The 25,922-nt window shown below is 39.4% G+C and overlaps 1 protein-coding gene across 16 annotated transcripts in view; it reads right to left on the reverse strand.

Moving 5' to 3' along the window:
- Positions 1-25,922, reverse strand: part of PTPRD (protein tyrosine phosphatase receptor type D) — a 2,510,439-nt gene that overhangs the window by 2,345 nt on the left and 2,482,172 nt on the right. For all 16 annotated transcript variants that reach the window (XM_066257235.1, XM_066257234.1, XM_066257236.1 and 13 more), the window contains 7 exons: positions 13,406-13,691; positions 12,797-12,975; positions 12,082-12,208; positions 10,754-10,879; positions 7,790-7,944; positions 3,297-3,432; positions 1-1,451 (listed from right to left, as the gene is read on the reverse strand). The exon at positions 1-1,451 is cut by the window's left edge and continues 2,345 nt beyond it. In XM_066257235.1, coding sequence (XP_066113332.1) covers positions 1,383-1,451; positions 3,297-3,432; positions 7,790-7,944; positions 10,754-10,879; positions 12,082-12,208; positions 12,797-12,975; positions 13,406-13,691 — 1,078 coding nt within the window. In that variant the 3' untranslated portion in view covers positions 1-1,382. The remainder of the gene's footprint in view (positions 1,452-3,296; positions 3,433-7,789; positions 7,945-10,753; positions 10,880-12,081; positions 12,209-12,796; positions 12,976-13,405; positions 13,692-25,922) is intronic.

Consider the following 25,922-nt stretch of genomic DNA (forward strand, 5'->3'; position numbering starts at 1 on the left):
TAGACAATATACGATTGAATACACTGTTTTAAACAACTTGATAGCTGATATATTACAACATTCTCCCCTCCTAAAGGGATATGCACTGACCTTTCCCACATGCACACCTTTTAGCTATTTAATAATTGTTTATTGCACTAGAGTTGTTAGAAATATTGAACTTTGTTGGAAGTCTGGCTAACAAAATGGTATTTGTGAACAGGATAGGTAAGTGGAGGGAGATGGGGTAGGCAGTTGGGGAGGGTGAGGTCTGACAATCACTGATGTGCATTCCTCATTTCCCTTACAAATTAAAAGTTTGTGATACAGTATTAAGAAATACCAATGTCATAAAATTAATAAATTTGAAAAAGATGTTTACAAATAGCTTTTCTACTGTAAAAAATGCTAAATCATGGAAGAACTGAATGATAGCGATCTCTATCATTTTGTATGAACACACTGTCTATATATACATAGACACCCCTATAAAATATGGATATATATGTATATATGTTAGCAGCAACTTTATACTTTGCGCCTCCCTGTTGATTCCAAAAACAAAACAAAGTTCTCTTTGATTATTTGAAAAGAATGGGTACTTTCTTATCGACCAAAAGCAAACAGAATGTGTAAAAGTAATATCTGACAAGATCAATACTGTAGATTAAGAGCACTGCACCAAAATGTGCAGATTTTCAAATTATTTGATATTTCTACAGTAAGAGATTACAGATAACAGTTGTACAGCTTAAAAAAACCTACAATTGGAAAATTAAAAAAAATGAGTTATGTAACCTTTTTAAAATTTACTTTTATCGAATGATACATTTTATTAAAAAAAAGTTTACACAGTTAAAAATGAAGCACAGGTCAGCAGTATCTTATAATACTAAAAAACTAAATCAAAGGCTTTCTTTTTAAACATTCCCCCCCTGTGTTCCCCCTAAAATGTTATTATGAGCAATAGGATGGGAAGGAGTCATGTGGAAGCGGAGTGGAGTTTGTTTTACCATGAGAAGCCACACCAGCAAACATCTTGCGCTGAACTGCAGCGCTTGGCAGTCTCTCCTCGTACCTGGCAAGCAATCCAGAACAAGATGCTGGTTCTTTGTTGTGATCTCTTCTTCCCTTTATTTTAAATCCTTGAGGTATCTGTCAATAAAATCCTCCAGATACCTCATCAGTCAGGATTCTTTTTTTTTACTATTTTCCGATTATATTATTAAACTGAATTCTTGGTCCACCCGGAAGAGTTTGTTTTTAGTTTGTGTGTAATAGTCCCACTAAGTGGTTGTTACCTAGAAGTTAAGAAGGACTTCTCAAGTGCCCTGTATGGCTCAGAAGAGACTCCATGGGAATTGAAGGGCTTGCTGTAAAAATCCAAAATGAGTCAGGGGTTCCTACGTTGCATAGTGATCGAAGCTGCCCAGGTACTCAAGTGAGGCTCGATAGCAGAACTGATACTGATCCTGCAGGAGACAAGCATGGCGAGAAAGAGAAAGGACCATGAGCACATTTAACAGAAAAACCAGAATCAATACTAGAAAACACAGTCACAACTCGATGGGGACAAAATCACTACTTTCATCAGTCAATTCAATCCAATAACCAATAGGCTTTAGTGAGCAAAGAATGATCAGCCACATAGGGTGTTTATTAACTTCACCAATCAATGGGACTAGTCCCCTAATTCCAAGCAGTGACAGCTCAAGTGAACATTATTTTCCAGACAAGCGTGATCCAGTCTCCAAGTCCTATCAAATAATCAACAACAGAACACGTGAGCTCCTTCTACGGCACAGTCGTACTTTATAATTATCTGCTTATTTGTGATAATGTAACTAACTAATTCTCAGTTTGCATATTTAAGAGAAGCTGACGCAGACACAGTTCTGAGGAAAATTTAGATTCATTTATATTCTGGGCTATTGCCAAAAGAATTTAAATTGAAAAAAAAATCTTATGAGACAGTAAACCTTGTTGCCTACAATCAGAATTATCCAACGTAATTTCTGATGTTCTTACATAAGTGAGGGAGGCAGCCCAAAGGTATCTGGTATGAGGAACCGGAGGCACACAACACCATTTACTCACGGCGCTGGGCTTTCAGACTTTCAGCTCTTGAAAATGGCAACACAACATGGGCTTCCTACAGAAAAAGATCCCTGTGCCACTGGCCTAATTCAGTCTGATTGCTAGCTCTCTGTTCTAAAAGGCTCACTCTAAAGTGACACGGTGTGAAACGTGTCCTTTTTCAGACAGGGATGAACACAGTCATGTTGGAATGTGCTGGAGCATTGTGGGAAAGATGGGAAAATTATAATATACAGAGGAGAAAGGATGAGAAAAAGTAGGATTTTCTTCATAAAAGAAACCTATTTTCAGTAGCCAGTGGGGCTGAAAGTAGATAGTTTCTGTTTTGCTTAAATGTGCATTTTTTTCTACAATAAAAATGGTAATGCAAAATAAATGAAGTTTGCTTTCCTATCTTGTCACAGTAAGTTGCTTGGCTAAATGTTAAGGCTTTTTAAACGTCCAATTTTCCTCTGTCACCCCCAACACCCATTAAGTTTGTCAAGCTGACATAATGTTTTGAGTATTGCAAGCCAAATGCTTGCACTATTTTGAAATCAAAGTCTGAAAGATATTGTGAGGGACGAATTTAGGAACACGTATAGAATTTGTTGGCCTACTGAAAAAGAGAAAAACAACCTATTACTCATATTATCCTTAGAAATGACGAGTCAGTGGACCAGGCTGGTTAAATCATCAATTCACATCAGTCTGAGAAATATGAATTCTGTATTAATTACTGGAGTAGAAAATGGAGGGCTAATTTCCTTAGGGCTTAGCCAGGATTCAAATATTTAAAATGACCATTCTGAAGAAATGAAATATAGAGCAGTTAATATTTAACAGCTAGGCATACAGAAAGAGAATGGAGAAGTAAAATAGGCTGAGGGTCTCTTATAAACCAGGCAGTGTGATTTTTATATATATTTACATATAAATATGTATAATATATTAATATATATAATGAATTATACAAAACTGCCACTTCACAGGCCAAAAATGGTTAAATTGTGACAATATGGTTCAATCTAATAATCTCACATAGTTCCCAAAACAACTCGAAGACATTGACATTGACACTCCCATTTAAAGAGGGGATAATGGGGTTCAAAATACTAAACAATTTGATACTTCTCCTACAATATTTTCCTGTATTTTGCCGATGGTGTCGAGAGTCTCTGGACTCTAGGAGGTCCTGGCTAATAAAAGTCTGTTATTTGACTCATGAAGGTTTTTCTCACCTCTGTCTGTACCATGGCTGGTCGCTGTGTTCTTAACATTTTGACAGTCTGGAATATATCTACAACTCCTTCATATCTCATTCTTTCCAAAACAATGCTTAGTGTTATGAAGACTCCAGTTCTTCCAACACCCGCACTGTCACAAAAACAAAGGCAACATTATTGGTTTAGATGCTCACAGTCATGGCTACATTTACTCGTAAAGACATATGTCCACAAGCTTTCATAATACATTATGTTCTTCTATAGCAACATTCAGGAAAATGTGGTGTTAGGATGACAAAGTGATAACTCCTGGGATAAAGTGCTTTGGTAACATGTGAGAATGAATGTGGAGTAATTAGGATTAAGTCTTATAACACAAAATGGTTTTTCAACTAAGATCATATGCCATTTTGGAACTATCAAAACACTTTATAAAATAAATGAATTAAAAGGTAAATAATGAAATATTCATACTCTTCATGCAGATCCTGAAATTGAAGACCTTGCCTTCTTTATGTTTTTAAAGTATGAGATAATTTAGATAAGGTGAGATATATTGAGAATGTTCAAGTTTTCTAGTGTATTATTCACTTTTAGTAGTCACTTAAAATCTGTTTAGGATGTCCCATTTCCTAGATATATAACTAAATAAGAAAGTAGCTAGACTATTCATATTTAGATATTTTTTGATATGAGAAAGAGATTCTTAAACAGGGAATCTCTTTCTTAAAAAAAGGAGATTCTTTATTTTTTTTTTGTGTGGTTTTTTTGATATGGGATCCTAATTCAGTGTTCGAGAAAGGTCTATGAATACCTTATACGTATGTATTGTGTAAATTATATATATTTTCTGTTTCTTGAAATATGGACTTTAAAAAGTTTCTAAAAGGGGAATCTAACCTAAAACAAAAAAGGAGCCACTGAACTACCCAGTTACCCACCATTTTTAAATACTCAGGACCTAAAACAATAAGATTCTTTTTACCACATTAGCAAGTTTTTGAGTTTCTCTCTGTTTTCTTCATTGTTTTAAGATAATTTCAGAATCTTCAGTGCAGCAAGAGAAGAAAATTAATGCATAGCTTTTGTGCTCTTAAGAAGTAGGAAAGCATCTGGAGCTTTAGGTAATGAGGAGAACAGTGAATAATTTGAAAAACCCCTACATTTTTGGATCCTAATTAAATGGCCTGTGTAACTCTTGGGTACAGGCTGTGGAAAATGGATGGATTCATTTACTTGGGAATGTAGCTGACAGGCAGATAAATAGTGTGTCCCTTTATAAACAGGGTTTCCTAAAGAGTCCTAACAAATGTTAACTGAGGCTTTAAAATCTATGGACAGTCACTACCAAATGGGCTGAGGATGTCCAAGAGCAGTCAAGGCTCTCTGTTAAGATGAAGTAGATGATCTTGAACGTCCTTTTCAACCTTGAAAGTCTCACTTAATCCTGAGAGACTACAATTTATGATATTTTTGTTGAATGGTCTAGGTACTCTAGAGTCTTATCTTACCCTGATTTAATTGCTCAAATATAACAAAAATAGAGGTTTTACAGCTTTCTATAAGATACTTTCAGGAAAAAAACAGATATTGACCTTATAACTTCTGAATTATTGACTTTATCATGTTAGTTTAAAAAATTATAAATAAAATAAGTGGTATTTTTAGGATATTCTCAGATAAGAGAAAATAACTAAAAATATTTTTTTCCCCCTATTTTTCTGAAGCTGGAAACGGGGAGGCAGTCAGACAGACTCCCGCATGCGCCCGACCGGGATCCACCCAGCACGCCCACCAGGGGGCGATGCTCTGCCCATCCGGGGCATCGCTCAGTTGCCACCAGAGCCACTCTAGTGCTTGGGGCAGAGGCCACAGAGCCATCCCCAGCTCCCGGGGGCCATCTTTGCTCCAATGGAGCCTCGGCTGCGGGAGGGGAAGAGAGAGACAGAGAGGAAGGAGAGGGGGAGGGGTGGAGAAGCAGATGGGTGCCTCTCCTGTGTGCCCTGGCCGGGAATCGAACCCAGGACTTCCGCACGCCAGGCTGACACTCTATCACTAAGCCAACCGGTCAGGGCCAAATCTTTAAGATATATATGGTATATGAATATTATGCCATAGTATTTATACTCTAGGCATGTTTAAAGCATTTTGTGATGACAAAAGGAATGGGAAGTCACTCTCTCACACACACTTACATACTTATGGGAATGCTTAAAGTTAAAAACATATATTAAATATATGCTTTTCTTTATATTGGAAAAGTCTGAACTAGCATTTGTGCAATTATGTGGAAAATTAAGGGGACTGTCCAGGTAACTCAATACTATACAATGTCTGGGAAACATAGTGTGCTAGAAAGGTTCTCAGATCAGCAAGAAAACTGAGGTCCAGAGAAAGTTCCCTGGTGTCACAGAGGTATATGATTGCAGATGTGGAACTAGAACTCAGACATTTGGAAGCCCAAGGCTAATATTTCTCCTATTTTGAGACCCTATGTGCCATGTCACTAGGAACTATAGTTTGGGATTTTCATTTAATTAATTAATTAATTTTAATTTATTGTGTTTACATAGATTTTCGTGTTGCCCTGAATGCATACCCCTCCCCCGTATTCCCCTCAACATCTCCCTTGCCCTGTTCCCATAAAGCCCTCCCCCCTTCCCTTCAGGATTATCCCATCCTATCATCCCCTTTCCCTCTGTTCTCTTTTCCTCTGGTCCCTTTGATCCCTTCTCTGTCTCAATTCTGTTCCTCAGTTCACATTGTTCAATGGATTGTTCAAATGAGTGAGGTCATATGATATTTTTCTTTCTCTGCCTAGCTTATTTCACTTAACATAATAGTTTCCATGTCCATCCATGTTGTCGCAAAATGTAAGATTTCCTTCTTTTTCATGGCCCCATAGTATTCCATTGTATTTATGTACCACTGCTTTTTAATCCACTTGTCCACTGACGGACACTTGGGCTGTTTCCAGATCTTTGCTATTATAAACAATGCTTCCATAAACATGGGGGTGCATTTCTCCTTTTGAAACAGTGCTGTGGTGTTTTGGGGTATATTCCTAAAGGTGGAATTGCTGTGTCAAAAGGCCGTTCAATTTTTAATTTTTTTTTATTATTTTTTTATTTTTATTTTTTCTGAAGTTGGAAACGGGGAGGCAATCAGACAGACTCCCGCATGCTCCAGACTGGGATCCACCTGGAATGCCCACCAGGGGGCGATGCTCTACCCATCTTGGGGCATCGCTCTGCCTCAATCAGAGCCCTTCTAGCGCCTGAGGCAGAGGCCACAGAGCCATCCTCGGCACCCGGGTCAACTTTGCTCCAATGGAACCTTGGCTGCGGGAGGGGAAGAGAGAGACAGAGAGAAAGGAGCAGGGGGAGGGGTGGAGAAGCAGATGGGCACTTCTCCTGTGTGCCCTGGCTGGGAATTGAACCCGGGACTCCTGCACGCCAGGCCGATGCTCTACCACTGAGCCAACTGGCCAGGGCCGATTTTTAATTTTTTGAGGAATCTCCATACTGTTTTCCACAGTGGCTGCACCAGTCTGCATTCCCACCAGCAGTGCAGGAGGGTTCCCTTTTCTCCACACCCTCCCAGCACTTACTCTGTGTTGTTTTGTTGATGAGTGCCATTCTGACTGGTATGAGGTGATATCTCATTGTGGTTTTAATTTGCATTTCTCTAATGAGAACTATAGTTTGGAATTTTCTTAACTGAAGCTAAATCAATTTTTTTTAATAAACTCTCTCAAGATTTGACCATAAAGAAATCAGAAACTGAGACTTCAAAAATTGCTAAAATCCCAAATTATATTTGTTTAAAGAAAAATCGATGAATTGCATTTTCTGGAAGATTTTTGCATAGAAAGTTATAAAAGCACTAAATTTATGATGAATGCCCTTTGTGAAATGTTAACATTCTATTTCAGTTAACTTCAATGACTTGAATTATAAAATTCTGTGAAAATTATTAAAAATAATTAACTTGAAGGTGCTTCATTTTCTGACATAGCCTTACTTTTTGAACACACTACAATTTTAACTGAGGTATCATTCTAATCAGTTATCGATTGGCAAAAATTAGTACTGTCATTAAGGCTTGATAACTATAATTTTTCTAAGAAGCAACATACCAAGTGATATTTATTCATGCAACACTATGAATACTAAACAAAGAAGAACTGATTAACTGAAAAAATTATCACAAGGGGATGTACCAATGATTCCTGCTAAGGTAAAATAGGCCAGAGAAACACAGCTTGGTTCTTTGTTACAAGAAGTAAAATTTGGGGATAAAAATCTTCTGGTGACTTTCCTTTTATGGAAGAAAAGGGAAATGAGTCTTTGTGTGAGGTTTTACAATACATTTTTGAGAACAAAATATCAATTATGTGTATTCACTACAAGAAGCTTATCCTTACACTAAATAAACAACACCATATTTTCAAAGTTATTCCCACATGATCACAAATGGAAACTCATCAGCCCTGATTTTCAACTCACCTGCAATGGACTGAAATAGGTCCGTCTTGGCCAAACTGTTCTTTTGTTTTATGGACTTGGCCAATGAAGTCAATAAATCCTTCTCCAGACTTTGGCACTCCTTGCTCTGGCCAGTCAGTGAACTGGAACTGTCTCACTGTTCGGGACTGACCGTCCTGCCGGGAGAAAGCCAAGGACGCCAGGAGGATTCCGCCGGGGCACAGACCACACCAGCAAACATGATGGTTTTTCCAAAAAGAAAAAGGATAAAAAGTTAGCAGCATATTATACTTATTTACATGCTTGTTTTATCTGCTGTGAACACTGTCTCCATTCATATATCCTTACACTGCGAATGAGTTTGCTCTATATGAGTGCCTGTTTAGAGACCCAAAGTTTGCCTTCAAAAACCAAGGTGGAACCTATACACTATATTTCAAAAATTGCAGAATCCAGTAACTTTTTATTGAAAGGAGCATTCAGGCGTGTCATCTAGAACAGAGGGTTTGCTATTGATACAACTTTACATCTACTGTGCTTGCTTATTTATAGCATTGTCAAATGACAGATATTGAAAAATCTGACACAAATTAGGTAGCTGCTGTTAACTTGGAGGCATACAATCTCTAGACATTGGCAGAACACACAACATATATCATGTGACTGACTATGCTGCTGAGTAGGCAGTGAGGCATCCCTCAAGTAGATCAAGGAGATTATGAGCAAATAAATGCTCTTATTCTTGAAAAGGACTCCTCCTGACTGACCACAGGAATTAAAGTTTCAATGGGGGTTTTGACTCAGACAAATCAAAACACAGAAAGAAAACAAGATGCAAAAGGAGACTCTTTCCTATAGTGATTAGGCAACATTGCTTTGATTCACAAAGTATAAACTGTGTTAAAAGAAAATATTAAGTAAGGCCCTTCTAGAATCCCACAAAATTTTTGGAAGCACAAAAAAAGCAGAAGGGCCTTCTGTTTACAGAAGCAGGAATAACAATTATGAGCATCACCTTTCTCCCCAGAATAAACAGAGAGAGATAATCCAAATTATAAACTTAGAGGGACTGGTCCCAATTGAAGAGGCCCTGCTCCCAACCTTGTATTTTGTATCACCTCTTTTCCCATTTAAATTTTTGGATACAGGTGAGCATGTACCCAAGATTCTGGGTGAGTCTACAGAGACTCAGTCTCCCTCGTTCAGTCATACTGAGGAGAGGGGCTGACTCACGTTGAGACGGGCCGGCATCAGCCAGCCTGGCGGTGCCCACTAGAACAGGGCTTATTTCTGACTGGCACCATTTGGGGATGGACATAAAAGAGGAAGATCACATCAACTTTGTGAGAACTTTGTGTGCTTTGCCCCATAACTAACTGGGTTACCATGGAAGCATGATTTACTTCCCCCTGTTTCTGGAAAAGGTTTGAAAAGCACAGGAAGGGAAGCCAGAGGCCAGGCAATGCAGACTTGTCCTCTTCCGGACATTTAGAGGATTTCACTTCTGACCACAGTTGCCTGAGAGAAGAGGCCACCAACCTGTGACTCCATTTAGAGGTCACCTGCTTAACAATACAGTATTCTCAACTGCCAACTGGCTTTCTAAACTGGGAAGCTGAGATTAGAAACACACTAGGAGCACAAATGGCAAATGTTATGGCAGCCAGGATAATTATTCAATCATAGGAAACCTTTAAAATGAAAACAAACACATGAACAAGTCTCTGCTTCACTGTTTCTTTTGCATATTATGATCAGATGATCTGGGCACGTGAGGAGTGGTAAAGAAGGTATCTCCTGCATTTACAGAGCCTGGCTTCAACTCTTTATCATTAGAAGTGGTGGGCTGAATTTGCTTAGAATGCAAGTAACATTCTCATTCACTTATCTTGCTTCAAATTCTAAAAGGGAATTGTTATTATTATTATTATTATTATTATTATTATTTTAACAAGGCATGCTTACTTGAGCAGCTCAAAAATGAGACCTAGGAACTTAACTGTTGCCTTGTGTACAGTCACTTTCAGAGTAGTTAAGACTTCAGATTTTCTGGCATTAACAGGTCTGTCACCTCGGCCTACCAGCCTGCTAAACAATTTCTGTTCCACTTTAGGTCAACAGCCAGGGCTCCGGCTTTGGGGATTAGCAGACAATCTCTAAACACGAGTATTGGTTAAGAAAGCAGCTTTCCAGAAAAAACAATGGATCAAGTAAATAGCTTTACACTGGAGCTGTACTTGACCCACCCACTGTGACAGCTCCAAAAACAAAGCAGAGCTTTGGACTGACCCCTCTATCCTAAGATATATTTATAGTCACGGTTTGAGAATGGCTAAAGGCAAGGATATTAAAGTTTACACACAGAACATCTTACATCAGAGCTGAACCTTGGACTCAGCAATCTAGACAAGAAATGTAAAATGAAAATTAGCCACCCAGGTCGTGGGTGCACAGCTCTGGTGGACAGACACATTAGCACACCAAGGAATAAACCATGCCAGCAATCACATTAAAATGTGCAAAGCTGGTTCGATTCTTCTAAAAAATGCCATTTGCTCTGCAGTTTTAAAATCACACCAAATTAACCTCCAAGCCCACATGACCTAAAGGGCTTTGCAAAACAACAACATATTTACAGCCTCAAGTAATGAAGAAGTCAAGAAAGTTCCAAAGAGAATGAGTTGAGAAGGTGATTGTAAGAACAGTCAGCCAATCAGTAAATGCTTCCCAGCACACATACTCACCAAATGCAGTCCTGAAGTTGAGCTGCCAGATGTTATATTTGAAAGGAAGCCAACCTGGGTTTGTGAGAACACTTGCCAGACAGAAGAAAAGTTACTTTTATATTAAAAAAAAAAAATTCCTCCCAGCTGGGTGGGTTCTTTTAGCTTTGGGAATATTGTCACTGGCAAATGTTTCTCCCAGAAGTGCATTTTAGACTACTTGTCGGCTAATAGTTAAGAGCATAAGACTGTGCCAACTTACCCTGGCATCTGTGACCTTGAACTCTCTAAGGATATACTGTGGCATGTTGTACTCAGCCATGGGATCTACAACAAAGTACTGGTATCTTGCAGATCGTTCTGCTGGCCAGTATTGATGACACTTCTCCTGAAAGGAGAGAAGGTTTATGCAAACCATACAAACGGGAAATAAAGTTTTGTCTGTCTTCTAGTTATCTCTCTATATATTTTTCATTAGTAAAATTTCAAAATGCAAGCCTATTCCAACTGCATGCGAGTTATTTTTTTCTTTGAATCTGCAAGTTTCCTGAGGATAGTGAAATCCTGTGGTTCGATTCTTGCCCATAGGATCAAGGACAGGACATGGAATATATTAGGTGCCAATACACAATCATTGGATTGAATACTTTGATAGGGTAACATCTTCATATCTATATGTTAACCAAATAATTCCATCTGTCCTTGGACGTAATACTGGCCATGTCGCTCATGCATTGCAGCACCTTAGTGGACTTCCACCATGGTGGATTGGAATGAAGAGACCATCAAGTGTGAATGCGAAAGAAACCTCTGAATTGGTCTGGTCCAATCTCCCTTCTCAGCTGAGGAGACTGAAGCCCACGCAGTTTTAATAACTTGGCTAAGTCTCACAGAGTCAATGACCAAATCAGAATAGACAAGTCAGTTTCCTCGGTCTTTCCCCTCCACCCCCGTGGGCCCTAAAAGCTGGGTTTTAGATACATCTCTACCATTTGATTTATACTAAAAGACAGAGATAATATCTCAAGTAAATATGGCACAATGATTGCTTGCATATATTAAATTTAAGTGGGAAGTTCTTCTGTATCTCTAATACTATTTTATGTATATTTTCTGAATAATCATTTTTTAAAAGTCGATTTGAGATTACCTTTGAGTTACCTATGTAACTTTACAATACTTCATTCAATGGGAGTGGATGGTGAGCAAGTAAGAATTGGCCTCAGATATGAAAGAACGTCAAGTTCCTTCCTATAGAGAAATAATGGCATGTTTGCTCATAAAACTTCAGCTTGTCCAGAATGAAAGGAAATAAAAATATGTTGAGAGTCAGGACATAAGTCCAACAGGGTCATTTGCTTACTTACTTGTCTCTAGAATTGTGTTTCACTGAAAACAAAATACTAGATCTTTCTTCAAAGCATAAAAATGAAAGAGCTCGATGTGGCTTGTGAGTTAAAACCGACCCAGAGTAATGAATGGCCCCAATGTTTCTGGAGTACTCTGACTTCCCAATGGCACTGGCTCTTGAGTTATTAAAATTAAATCCTCATGTCTACATGAATTAATGTCTTAGGAGGAGACACTCACTCTGCCCATCTCACGCAGCTTGGTGAGCATCACAACGATGGTGGAATTGTGTTCCCACAGCATCCGCCAGAAGTCCTCGGTGGTCTCTGCCAATGGCCCCTGGGTAGCAATGTAGGCTTTCTGTTGTCTGAATTACAGAGAATGGAAATAGCATGTTAAAGAAATCAGAAAACATGCAAAAGTTCACATTTGCTATGTAAACATCAAACTTTGTAATAAAAACTAAAAATATATCATCAATGCAGTGGCAGTAAATTTCTGTTAATATTCTATAATCAAATAAGGACATTTAATACATTTTGGGGATTCTGCAAAAGAAATTGCTTTGTTAATATTATGATGTATGTCTATCATTTTTTAAATTTTAGTGCAATGCTAATTAGCTCAATTTCATGTGTCACACAAATCGTTTAAGATATAGTTGTGCGGTGTCATTTTAAAGAAATGACTCTTATACAATCTATTAAATTTATGAAATATGGTGCAAAACAGCTTTTTTATTAACTCCTGCCATGTACAAATGGCTTCTGAAAGAGTGCAGAAAGCCAGATTAAAAACTCCATGACTGCTTCTTCTATTCAAAATTACAAAAAACAAATGCTGATCTGTGCAGAAAGAAAATGCTTTGAATTGAGATAAAATTCATTCTTGCTAAGAAAGTAGGGCACATGTAAATATCAAGGCTTTGGATTGTCAGGGGAACAAGAGTGTATACCTGTATCCATCAATAAAACTGGCATTGATGTAATCAGATCCTTCTACTCCTCGGATAGGCTGCAGGCATACCCTTGTGGATTCATATGGCATAATATTAACAAGGCGATTTTTGAATTTATTACATGGAAGATTGGCACTGATGAATCGTGAGGTGTGAGCTTTAGAGCTGGCTAGACGCTGTCGAATAGAAAAAAGGAAAAATCCAAACAAGATAAATTAGCCTATGGTTTGAATGCAAGGTGCCCAAGATTTCCTCCTTAGATACAAAGCTTTTGTTTACTTTAAAGCAAATAACTCTTCAAATTGTATACTGCTTTTCACTTCTCCCTAATGGACTCCATATAGCCTACTGAATTTTTAAATATTATGTTCTGAGAGTATGATCTCTCAGTTTAAATTAGGGTATAAAGAGCTCAAGTTATTGTTAGGAAGCACAGAATAGAAAAGGAATAGAGGAAGCAAGTGTTTATAGTCAGATACCTGAGGACAAGGTCAAATGAATCTTGTAACTTGGCAAACTTGAAAGGTTAAGAAAGTGAAGCCACTATTTAAAGATGACCCCAGAATGACCTGCTCCTAAATGACCACATCATGTCCAATATCATACCTTAAATTCTAGCTCCATTCCTGTGACATTCTCTCCTGTCTCTATTTGTGTCAGCTTCTGAATGTAGGCATACAAGTTTCTCGCTGGCACTTCGGTATTTCCACAAGTCACTGCTTCTAGCAGTGCATCGTGGATAAAGATGTACTGGTCTTCTGTTTGAACCATGTAATTCCTCTGGGCTCTCATTAAAGTTACATGCCCATAAATATCTACAGTTTTTTCATGCTTTATTCTCTCTAACATGGCATCTATTACAATGAAACAGCCAGTCCGGCCGACTCCCGCACTACAAGAAAAACAAAGAGAAAAGTCTACATAAATATATCAGGAAACTAACATATAATAAAATTATTTTCTTTATTATTAACTAGGTTTTAAAACTCATTAATTCTACTCCAATGGCTATTGTGATAATTTTGGAGCACTCTAAAGTCAAAAGTATTATCAAGTCACCATAACCAATGAGTAGGGAACAATATACCAAGTCAAACTTGTTTGGTTTCAGTATGTAAGATATCAAATCCATAATTACTATGCTTCTTGATCACATAATACAAAGTAGAAATTATTTTGAAACCATTATGAAAAAACATATATTCAAGCTGTTTATATCAGGGAATATTTTTTAAATAGTAAAGATCTAACTAGGCTATTATATATTGTTGTAAACCATTCTCAGTCTATTTTAGTTCAATTTAGCAAAAAATAAACAAAACACAACAACTAGTAAATCACTGGACTTGAAATATTTCATATTTTAAATCAGCAAGGAATTTCTAAAACCAACCTAGTGGGAAGTACATAATTAAAATAGTAAAGTGTTGCATGCTAAAAATAGTGCAAGGTATTCTCAGTGGGAAAAATTCTTAATAAAAAGCAATCACTACAGAGTGTGGGTGTGTTCTAGTTTTTACTCCCTTTATTTTCAGAGTTGAATATATTTTGAAATTCCAGGTGAAATTCAAGTATTCCCGATGGGAAAATAAAAGTCTCACTCTGTTGCAAGAAGCTCCGAGGCATTTTTTTAAACTTCATCACTTATGGACTTACGGGTCATTTTCCAATTGGTGGAAACTGGCTCAAAGAGGAGGTAGAGAGTCCGCAAAGTGAAAAGGCAAGATCTGCCATTCTAAAAAGACAGTCTAACTTACTGAACGGATCACAGGGTCAGGTTGTTGAAACATTGGAATTTACTTCAGTGTTGAAAAAAAAAAGATATTAACAAAATAACACATTTGTGTTCTTAAATCTCAAGGTAAATCTTGTTTGTCTCTTATCAACTCCTTTAGGCTATTTATGTGTCAAGAGTGGTGGAATCCAAAATTCTTGGTCATGGATATGTACCTGGCTGGGAAACATGCAATCAGCAGGTATAGGGAATATATCGCCACCTTATATACCAAGCAACAGGTGGCCTCCTTCATTTGCTACATGCCACTGTCTCCTGTCATTTGTATATCTGTGTGTTCATTCATTTGTCCACCTGTCCATCTCTTCATTCAATGAATAACGAAGTACTTTGCTAAGTAACATACAGTAATTTTGCCACAGCATTACAGATGACTTAGATTCTACCTTAAATATCTCAGAGTCTATCATGAAGATACTTTACAGAACTATTTATAATACAAGAAAGAAAGGTTATATTAAACTTTTTTTTTGGTGATGTGACATTTGCACCAAGACTTTGAGAAAAGAAAGGATGATGAATTTGGGGATTTTAAATGGTAGAGGTGTTTCTTAGCTTGATGTGAGACCTAAGGTTCAAGATAGTTTTTTCAGATACCAATGGCTGGGTGTCCTTGAGAAAGTCATTTAACATTTCTCCCGTTTTCCTGCATTTCTTAAAACATGGTTATGATAATTAACCTAAAGGAAGAGGCAGTTGCTTGGTAGGTATAGACTTCAACCTCTGATGCTGACAACAAGGAACAAGCAATGTTAACTCTGGGGAATTATGACAATCTCTGCTGGATAATCTAAGATTAGGCTTTCAAAATCTTGCTTTAATCTATCCCCTAAAGCTGTGTTCTCTTTTCTCTCGTTATTTCCAATAAAAAATATCTAATGTTGGGGGGGGACTTTGTGCTTTCCCATATAAGGGTATGGTAAATAAAATGGTAGTAATATGCTTTCCCACAACAGGGCTTGGTGCCTGGGAGGCATTCTGCAAATATGGCAGCTTCTTTTTCCCTTCCATAATTCATAACATTTGGGAACTGCCCTGAACTTAGTGCTAATGGCAAATGCCCAAACAGGGACTCAGATGCAGGCTCTCTGAGATGCTGAACTTTAGCACATTTCACGGTACCACCACTGCTTCACATGGCTTTCTGTCATTTGGGTTAGCAGCAACTGCCACAATAGTGACTTTCTTATGGCTCACCCCAGTACCATTCCTTTAGTAGTGTCTATTCCTAGTGCAGTTTCCTTGAGAAGTCTTTTCTTCTTGGTTCCTATGACACTTATTGAGGGAGTATGGGAAATATCAGAAGTTATCCCTTTGGGGTTGATGGTAGGAAAGGAGAAAATTTTATAATGATCTCAAACACAAAATAACCTGAAATATGTAGCACTAAACATTAGCCAAAAAGAAATGTGACTCATGTAATGGTTCCTTGGATGTCATGACAGGATAGAAGTTCTATGAAGTTGCAATCCCAAATGAAAGATGAACCCTAACTCTCATCTTCAGAAATCTACCAACATCCCTTTAAACTGTCCATCAGAAAAAATATTTTCCCCTTTGATACCTGTGCTGATTGTTCTCTTGTCTCTCTGGATTTTTCCATCTGTATCTCTTTTCCTAATTTACAGACCGTTTCCAGCCCTCCAAATGAAGATGATATCCCCAAAGTTCTATCTTTTCTCTCATTCCTCTTCATGGTTCAGCAAAACAACAGATTCCTAAAGAGATAGGCCCTTCTTTGAACATAGGGAAGATCTCTCTTTCAAACTGCCCTTGAATTTCTCCAGAAATAAAAAGATTCCAAGATTAATCAGTATTTTCTCTGCTCAAATATGCTCTTCTCTCACTCTTTCAGTGACATTCAGGTCTAAAATTTAAGAATCAGCTAAGCTTGCTTTTGCCTTGTGCCCTGCACAGTAATAAATTATGAATTTCTATGCATTCAATCTCAACCATTTTATTCTACTATTCATCAGTGGTGTGTTGGAGCTGGCAAAAGTCAATTGTTAAATTCTCAGGAATTCTGCTTGAGTAAATATATTAAAAGTTAGGGTAATACTCAAAACATATTGCTGCTTAATTATTTTACATTTATGTTCTTGAGGTGAAAAGATATTATATAACAGGGTGCTACTGAGTAGCATTCAGTGCTGTCACATTTGAGCTTGAAATCAGCCCTGGCAGGAGTACTTACACCCAGTAAACTGGCTAATACTACTCCTCTAGGGCGGAGTTCATCATTATGCTTTATCAGCACATACTGACTGTCCTGATTCATCCATTCCCACCATCAGGGACACACAGGAAGGTGCCTGTTATTTTGTTCCTCCAGCCACATTTGTGATACGCTCTTTCATAAGACTCTGCAGACTATCACCCCACAAACACGTACCGAGTGCCCGTGGTGTGCTAAGACTCAGGGAAGTGGTCAGCAAAACAGTTATGGTCCTTTCCTCAGCAATGTTACTGTTGAGTGGGGAGATTAGATACTAAATAATCATGTAAACAAAGATATAATTGTAAATCTCAACAACTTCTGCTGTGAGGTAGGTAAACGTGCAGGGTGTTGGTACAGCACCTTTGAAGAAATGTCATTTAAATTGATACCTGTTATGGACTGAGTTGTGCACTCTAAAAATTCACTTTGAAGCCCTAACCACCAATGTGACGGTATTTAGAGGTAGAGCCTTTAGGCAGGTAATTAAGGATAAGTTAAGTCATAATGGTGGGGCCCTAAGCCAGTCGGACCGTTCACAAGTAGGAGGATGCACCGGAGATCTGTCTCTGCGCACATGCGCAGAGGAAAGCCCATGTGAGGACATGGCTAGCAGGTGGCCATCTTCAGCCAAGAACAGTGGTCTCACCAGAAACCAACCCTGATGGCACCTTCAGCCTGGACTTATAGCCCCCTGAACTGTGAGAAAATACATCTTCATTGCCCAAGGCCCCTAGTGGGTGGTGTTTCGTTACTATGGTAGCCCTAGCAGACTACTACAATAAGGCAAGGATCTCTCTGCTGAGTGAAAAGGGTCAGAAAGGAAGAGAGAATATCCCACAGAAAGGTCCCGGAATGGAAACAGCTTAGCATATTTGAATAACTAAAAGAAAGCCAGGGTGGTTGAAAGGTAGTGAGGGAAAAGGGCATGCTCCATGTATTTATTTTCCATTTTAAATACTGTTTATAATGTTTTTATTAAACAAATAACCAAATAACTGTACTGAGAATAGCTATTAAAATAACTGCATGTTTATAAATAGGCAATAAGTTTACTACAAGAATCAAGACTTTCCCTCAGCTCCAGGCAGATTAAACGTATTTTAAGCTTTCCCACTTCTGGGCCGTGCGGACACAGGTCCCGCCTCCTCCTCCTCCTCATGTCTACCTGTTGGTATCTCCCTTTCTTCCGGACTTGTCTCGTCTGCCACATCGAAGGGGCAGGCCTCTCCCCTCGGTGTATTTCTCCTTGGATCCACATGACCATTTATACTCCTTTATTAGCAACTGCCTCACCTTTTTTTTTCCCCCTGGTTATCATGTTTATACCAGTTAATATTCTCCTTGAGGGGAATGACAAGAGCTTTCTTGTCGCTACCGCGTTAGATAATTTCTTAGGGTGACTGCCATGCCAGGAAAATCGAAGGTGCTCAACCTGAGTTGCAAAGTTTAAAAAATGTAAGTTTATATATTTCTAAACATATGAACAAACTCTGAAGCTCTCTCCGGAATCAATGATATATACAGAAACATTCCCCAAAGCCCCCAGCAGGGGAGTATTTTTTGACACCTGTTTACAAAGATAAAGGGAGATCTTATAATTTTATGAGATGAAAACAAGCCATGCTTCTGCTTTACTCCAGTTGCTCAGAAATAAACCCCAGGCATTACTTTTTTTTTCTTAAGAAACCGAACAATGCAAATTCAGAGCTTTGAGAAGAATGCCAGCCTCCTTTCGTTTGAGTTTCCAAGTTCCCATAGCAGCACATATTTTACTTCCTTCTCCAGTTTACTCTATTTTTTACCCATCGTCAGGATCTGAGTGCAGTGCACCTTTCAAAATGAAGGATTGTAGCTCCAAAAGCAAATGCATTTTTCTTTGATCCTGAAAAATTCTGCTCCCCATAGCAGCTTAATGACGGAACCCTATTTAGTGCTGTTTGTTTTTCATCATTTCAACAGCCTTCAACCCGAAACACGATAAGAACAGCAAAACTGATAAACCACCCTTATTTTTATCTGCTTTCTGTCGGAGCAGTTGCCAAGCACAGAGACAGATTTTTCTAAATAACTTAAAAAACAACAACAAAAGAGTGCATAACCCCGTGCTTCAAGCTGAGGCCTGCTCAACTCAGTACATTTACTGCGTTACAGAAAATTCCAGCAAAAGGGGAAGCGGACTGTTCTTTTAAATCAAGCCTAGCATTAGGCTGGTCCCTGTAACCCCTGCAGTAAAACCACCTTTCCAAGTTTTCTTCCAATAAGGACAATAATTCAATTAAAGCAGACCAAATTATTGCCAAACTTTTGCCTTAAAAACAAGCCAAACCAAACCAAAACAAAATGGTTTCAACGAGTGATAGACTATGCAATCCATTAAACAAGTGTGCCTACTAGGAAATGGTTATTACTTCAATATTATCATTCATCCTATTACAACATTTGTTTTCAATTTCTAAAAACATGATTGAGTTAGTCCCACGAGTTGAAATATGCTTAATGTCCCGTGATGCGCTATGGTAGTAATGTACCAAAGGAAAAACATTAAGAGGCATAAGGGGGCCATTTTGCACTAAAATCGTTCTGGGGAGGTGCTTAAGAACTGGCTTTCCTGATTAATCTGGTGGAGTTTTAATGCTGACCCTTTTTGGATACTTCACTAATCTGGAAAAGAAAGACAATAGAATTAGGAGATTTTACAGTACATTTAGTTAGGTGCAAAGACAGTAAAATGGACCAAAAATCATAGAGAGTATTCCGTACATATATATCAGCTCATAATTTGATTGGACATTCTAGTTCAGCCATAATAAGAATAGCATTCATGAACTGCAAGAATATTAAAAAGGAACATCTATGAAAATGGGTTGAGTTTTATGACTAAGAATTACACGAGTAATCAGATGATTATCCTGATAAAACTATGAAGTGATCTTGATGTGGCTGCCATTTCAACTCTTTCGTTTTTGTTAAAAATTAACATTGAACTTATTATGCATCTGTATTGGTCATCTCTAGACTATTTAGGGCTCTCTACCAAAATCTGACTCATAAGTATTTTAGTATTATGTCTTCTGTCATTTCTTTTATCTAGAATGGTCAAAGAAATGATAGATTTCTTGGATATAAATATTTACTTGCCTAATTTACTTTTATATGCTATTATACAATAAAAATTTTAAAAAAACATCGACTAAAGTGTCACTGAAATGCCGAATTTATCCATGTTATTTACCCTGGGATATATGCTGTGTAAAATGGTTGTTTGGGAGAGCAGTTTTACAATGCTTGTTAAAACTTTAAATGGATGCATTCCTTGATGCACCATCAATTCTAGAATTCTGTCACAGAGGTATGTGTACATATGTACATATGTGTAGTCTTAGAGAGGGGTTTCCATTATAGTAGCATTAGAAAGAGAAAATTAATTCAGTAAAACATTATTATGACTAAGGAAATGGATAAACTATGGTATATAAATACTGATAATACTATGTAGCAGTTAAAAGAGTAAGTAAATCCATATATTGACAAAAAGGTTTCCACAAGCCAACCTAAATATGCCCCAGAGCAATATACACACCACAATGCCACTCATATTTCTAAAAATTCCACAGAACAAGATTATGCATTTTTATATGCACACGTATTGATATATAGAACTTGATCTGCAAAGGCACACAAATTAGAACAGCAGTTACCTCTTAGTGGAGAATGGGACTGGTGAGGTTGGGCTTTCACTTTATTTGAAGTGTTTTATTATTTTTGCAAGGACAACATAATCATGTAATAGTAGAATTAAAAAGAAATATAGAATAATGGATAAAAAGTTACTATTATAAAACAAAGAATCAATAAACATTTGAGGCCCCAGAGAGGTAGAGACAGAAGCTGGAACTGCATTCACCAGCTCAGGAATATTGCCCAGAGATGTGAGATGGATTCTCAGCAGCTCCTTGCCGCTCACACTTGGTCCTGCCATCTGCTGCCAGATTTTTGGGAGTGGGTTTTTGAAAACATAGAAGATATCATGTGAAGGAGAATGTTGATGAGACCACCCAGAACCTTGATCACCCTAGAAAGAAAAGCGCATTCACTCTTGTGTGGCATCATCTGAGGATGCTAAGTTCACTCTCCACTGACAGGGAAGAGGAGGCAGAGACTACTCACAGAGGAACCAACCCGACAGGAATCCTCGTCTAGAATATTGAGGGGTCGGGGAGACCTACCCAGACCATATTTCCTTGGGGCATTTTATTTTTCCATGATTGGTGTAGGGGGATTTCTTAAAAAGAATAAGCATATAAAAAAAACACAAACAAACAAAAACAACAACAACAACAAAAAGAATCCACATGGGCCTAATCTGATTTTTTTCCAAGCATACTGACTCAAATACAAATGCTCCAAAGACTTTTGTATGATGTTGGCTCTGTTCTCATGTTATTTGTGTCCCAAACACATTCCTTATTATTCTTAAAATGTGATGCTCAAGCTAAACTAGGAGGCTAATATATATTTATATAAAGAACACCTGAATATGCCATAGCAGGTCTTATTTTACAGAGGGACAGAGGAGGCCATGAGGCATAGAAAAACAGACTCAGCCGGACCCGATGATTGGTAGGTGACTTGAATCTGAATGAGGTCAAGGGAATGATGCTACAGGAGTATAAGGAATGACATCACTTTCAGAGGTTTTCTCTGTAAAAGGCCATATCAGTTTAGTCCATATTCTATAGTGTTTAGAATGAAACAAAGTTATTGGGAATTTGAAAGTGTAGCTCAAATTGGTTAGCTCAGGGTAGATCCCTCACTCCATTCCACTACCCAAAGAGAAATGAATCAAGTGGCTACTAAAACTCTGTCATAAAACATTGTCAAGGGTTGATTCCCAGATAGCTGCAGAGTAGGTGGAAGCTACACTCACCTCCTTGCTAGTGCCAAACTGATGTACGGCTCAATGACAGAGCAATAAACCTGAACGACCAACTGAAGGACCACTGAACAGGAGTATTAGAATCAAGGATTTTCAGAAGCCACATAGCCACAGAGACTTGTAAGTGGGCACAGATGTGGAAAGGGCTGGCCCCTGCACTCTTGTGCAGCAGGTAAGAAGCCAGAGGGATTTCTCAGCTGCAAAACTCCCTCCCCCAGGAGCGTAGGTTCTCAACCCCAGTCTGGATCTCCAACCCAGAGCACCAGGGCTTGGAAGAGGAAGCTGCATAGCATCTAGCAGTGAAAATCAGCAGGGACTTTGCCTGCCTGGAAGAGAAGGAGGTCTGCTGGCAACCCAGGTGCTCTCTTAAAGGGCCAACACACGGGAGCTTGTGCTCGGGCACTCACCCGGGGCTCCAGTAGAAGAAAGGCAAGTCACAGCACACAGGAGTCATAAAGAGAAAATCTGGGAGGTGTGGCCCCAAGGAGAGAGCTGGAGGGTCAGCTACTGAGGTCCCTGTCCTGAGTCCCTATCCTACACTGCCCTCAGGTGCGATCCTCTCAGGGCTAAGTGCTGCTGTCCTTACTGCCCAGCCTGGGGAGTGCACTAACCCAGACCTCCAAGTACAGGTGACACCACCCTGCCAACCTCGAGTCCTGCAGGAAGGTCTGCTGGCTGCATCTAACGGGACCTTTGGTGTGCGCACTTTTTCTCAAGAAGCCCGAGGCACAGACTCAGACAGTCATTGAACTGTGTGGCTTTGGAACAAGGGCCAGTCTTACCCTCCTCCTACAGGCTTGGCTGGCACCGCCCCCAATGTGACAGTTTTGATTTGTCCTCCTAGGTCACAGTGACCCTGACACAATGAGTTCCGTGGGAGGGAGTGTTGCTCAGAGCTGGGACCTCTGGAGCATGTTTTCCTCAGATCATGTTGTCTGGCATTCAGACAGGCACTGGGTTGTGAGGCTGACTGTGGAGGGGAGGGGCGCAAAGTGTGTGCCACCCTCCTGCCACCTCAGCTGTCCCCCCATGGGAGACTGTTTTAATCTGTCCTCCCAAGTCCCTAGGGCCCCACCCTGCTTGGCTCAGCCCCACAGAGGATCAGAGCGCTGCACACAGCTGGGATCTTTGGTGTGCTACCCCCTGCAGCCTCTAGTTGGGGACTCAGGTGCTGGGTTGTGGGGCACTGTGCAGGGACCATCCTTCCCCACCCTGAGAGTGCCACCAGCACCACCCCCACCAATGGGAGACTCTCTTGACCTGCCCTCCCAACCTTCTGTGGTCCCCCAACCCTGCTGAGCTTGCTCCTAAAGAGGGGCCAGATGGCTACGCCCAAGCGGAACCTGCAGTGAGCTGCTTCTGTGTGAACTAGGATCAAAGACTCCGGCAGAGATGGAGTTGTATGGCTCTGGAATAGAGGCCACTTTCCCACACTGAGTGCCTGACCACATTGCCCCCAAGCAGGCACCCACTAGCCACATACTCCCAAGCCGGTCACTCTACCCTACCGAGCTCACACCTTGTGGAAGAGACTGTGGTTGTACCCAGGCTGGGTTCACTCTCTAGTCTTTCTCTGGAAAAAGAACAGACAATCTCTGGGGGTGGCAGAGTAGTTAACAGGAGGAGGCAGACCTCAGGGAGCCTTGGCATGTTATTGATTTGCCCCTTGCTCAGCGCTGGAGGAAGCCAAACTTTGTGCACAGCTTGCCGCTCCCACACACACCCAGGCCCAGAAGATGCATCTACAAACACTGAGTAGTGAGGTGGCTCCAGACAGGTAGCCCAAGGCTGGTTACAGACAATGTCTGACAGCTACCTAGCACCAGAACTCTCCCAAATGAATCCAAAAATAACACAAACAGTTGTGAGCTTCAGACCTCACCAGAGCTTGACCCAACTAGCCACACAACTGGCATACCCAAATGGGGATTTCAACAGGCACCAGACCCTGTTAGGAACACGTCTGCCTCTGGGGACAGCATCTGCACAATGATTCATACACTATGATCAAGGTCTATCCTTATAGCTGGCCAGCCTGAGAGTTACCTCCACCCCATAAGTGGGCCAACAGCATTCAAGACTCGACTACAACAGGAGGGCACACATAACCTGTGCAAGAAGCATTCCTGAAGCACCTAGCTCAGGTGATCTACAGGCTTGCACCACTGAGCCCACAAGACATTGAAAAGCCATTATAACAAGTTTGATGGTCATAGCAGAGCTGCCTAATAAGCAGAGATAAACACAAAAAAAAGGCAGAGGAGACAAAGAAATATGCCCTGAGAAGCCCCCCCCCAAAAAAAAAAAAAAAAAAAAAAAAACTAAGGTGGAGGTAGAGTTCATAACAGTGGTTAAGCAGATGCTCAAGGACCTTAGGGGAAAAATAGATTATCTCCATGTAAACTTAAAGAGATAGTAAGTATTAAAAAGAACATAGAAACCATAAAAAAGAACCAATCAGAAATGAAGAATATACTAGCAAGAATCAACAGCAAATAGCAGGTTAGATGAAGCAGAAGATCAAATTAGTGATTTAGAGAACAAGATAACAGAAAATACCCAAGCTGAGCAACAAATAACAAAGTTAAAAAAAAGGAAAAGTCTAAGGGACCTCTGGGACAACACCAAGCATAAAAACATCCACATCAAGCCTGACCAGGTGGTGGCGCAGTGGATAGAGCATTGGACTGGGATGCAGAAGGACCCAGGTTCAAGACCCCGAGGTCGCCAGCTTGAGCACAGGCTCATCTGGTTTGAGCAAAAGGTCACCAGCTTGGACCCAAGGTCGCTGGCTTGAGCAAGGGGTTACTCGGTCTGCTGAAGGCCCGTGGTCAAGGCACATATGAGAAAGCAATCAATGAACAACTAAGGTGTCACAATGTGCAAACAAAAACTAATGATTGATGCTTTTCATCTCTCCGTTCCTGTCTGTCGATCCCTCTCTCTAACTCTGTCTCTGTTAAAAAACAAACAAACAAAAAACAAATAAACAAAAAAAATCCACATCATAAGGGTACCAGAAGGAAAAGAGAGGGAGCAAATGATAGAGAACCTTTTTGAAGAAATAATGGCTGAAAACTCACCTAGCCTGGGGAGGGAAAGAGATACACAAGTCCAGGAAGCACAGGGAGTCCCAAACAAGAAGAACTGATAGAGGCTCACATCAAAACATATCCTAATTAAAATGGCAAAGTTTTAAGATAAAGAGAGAATCTTAGGAGTAGCAAGAGAAAGTTATCTACATGGGACCTCCCATAAAATAGTCAAAGCTGATTTCTCAACAGAAACACTTCAAGCCAGAAGGGATAGACGTGAAATATTCAAAGTGATAAAAAGCAGGGCCTACAATCAAGACCACTCTGTTCAGCAAGGCTGTCATTTAAAATGGTAGGTGAAATAAAGAGCTTCCCAGACCAAAAAGAAAAAAAAAAAGCTAAAGGAGTTCATTACCACCAAATCAATACTATAAGAAATGAAAAAAGTCCTTCTTTAAGAAAAAAGAAATAGACAAAGAGGAATATAGGTATAAAAAATAAAATGGCAATAAATAAGTACCTATAAATCTTAATGTTTTCAACAGCATGAATGGACCTGCAGATTATACTAAGTGAAATAAGCAAGTCAGAGAAAAACAAATACCACATTACTCACTTATATGTGGAATCTAATAAACAAAATAAACAAACAAAATAGAAATAGACTTAAAGATACATAGACCAGACCAACAGCTGTCATATGGAAGGAAGTAGGGGGTGGGTGAAAGAGGGGAAGGAATTAAAAAAAAAAAAGAACGGACATAGACAGCCAAGTGGTGATCACTAGAGGGAAGGGGCGTGGATGGAGGTGGAAGAGGGCAGAGGGGGTAAACAGTTGTGGAAAGAGACTTGACTTCAGGTGGTCATTGCTCAATGTAGTGTGTAGATGATGTTATCGAGTAGTGCACTTGAAACCTGTATGGTTTTATAAAGCAATGCACCCCAAGAAATTCAATTTCAAAAATCATCATGTACCTGGCTATGTATTAATTCATTATATTGATGTCAGCTCTATTTCAGACAGATGAATGACTTTCATCAGTGCAGTATTCATAGATGATGATAAATGAAAACGAGTATTAAGTGTATTTAGAATGACATACTGGCCATATTTGAGGATGGAGGTAGAGAGATTAGGG

This window comes from Saccopteryx bilineata, chromosome 2 (assembly GCF_036850765.1).
Source record: "Saccopteryx bilineata isolate mSacBil1 chromosome 2, mSacBil1_pri_phased_curated, whole genome shotgun sequence".
Classification (NCBI taxonomy): Eukaryota; Metazoa; Chordata; class Mammalia; order Chiroptera; family Emballonuridae; genus Saccopteryx; species Saccopteryx bilineata.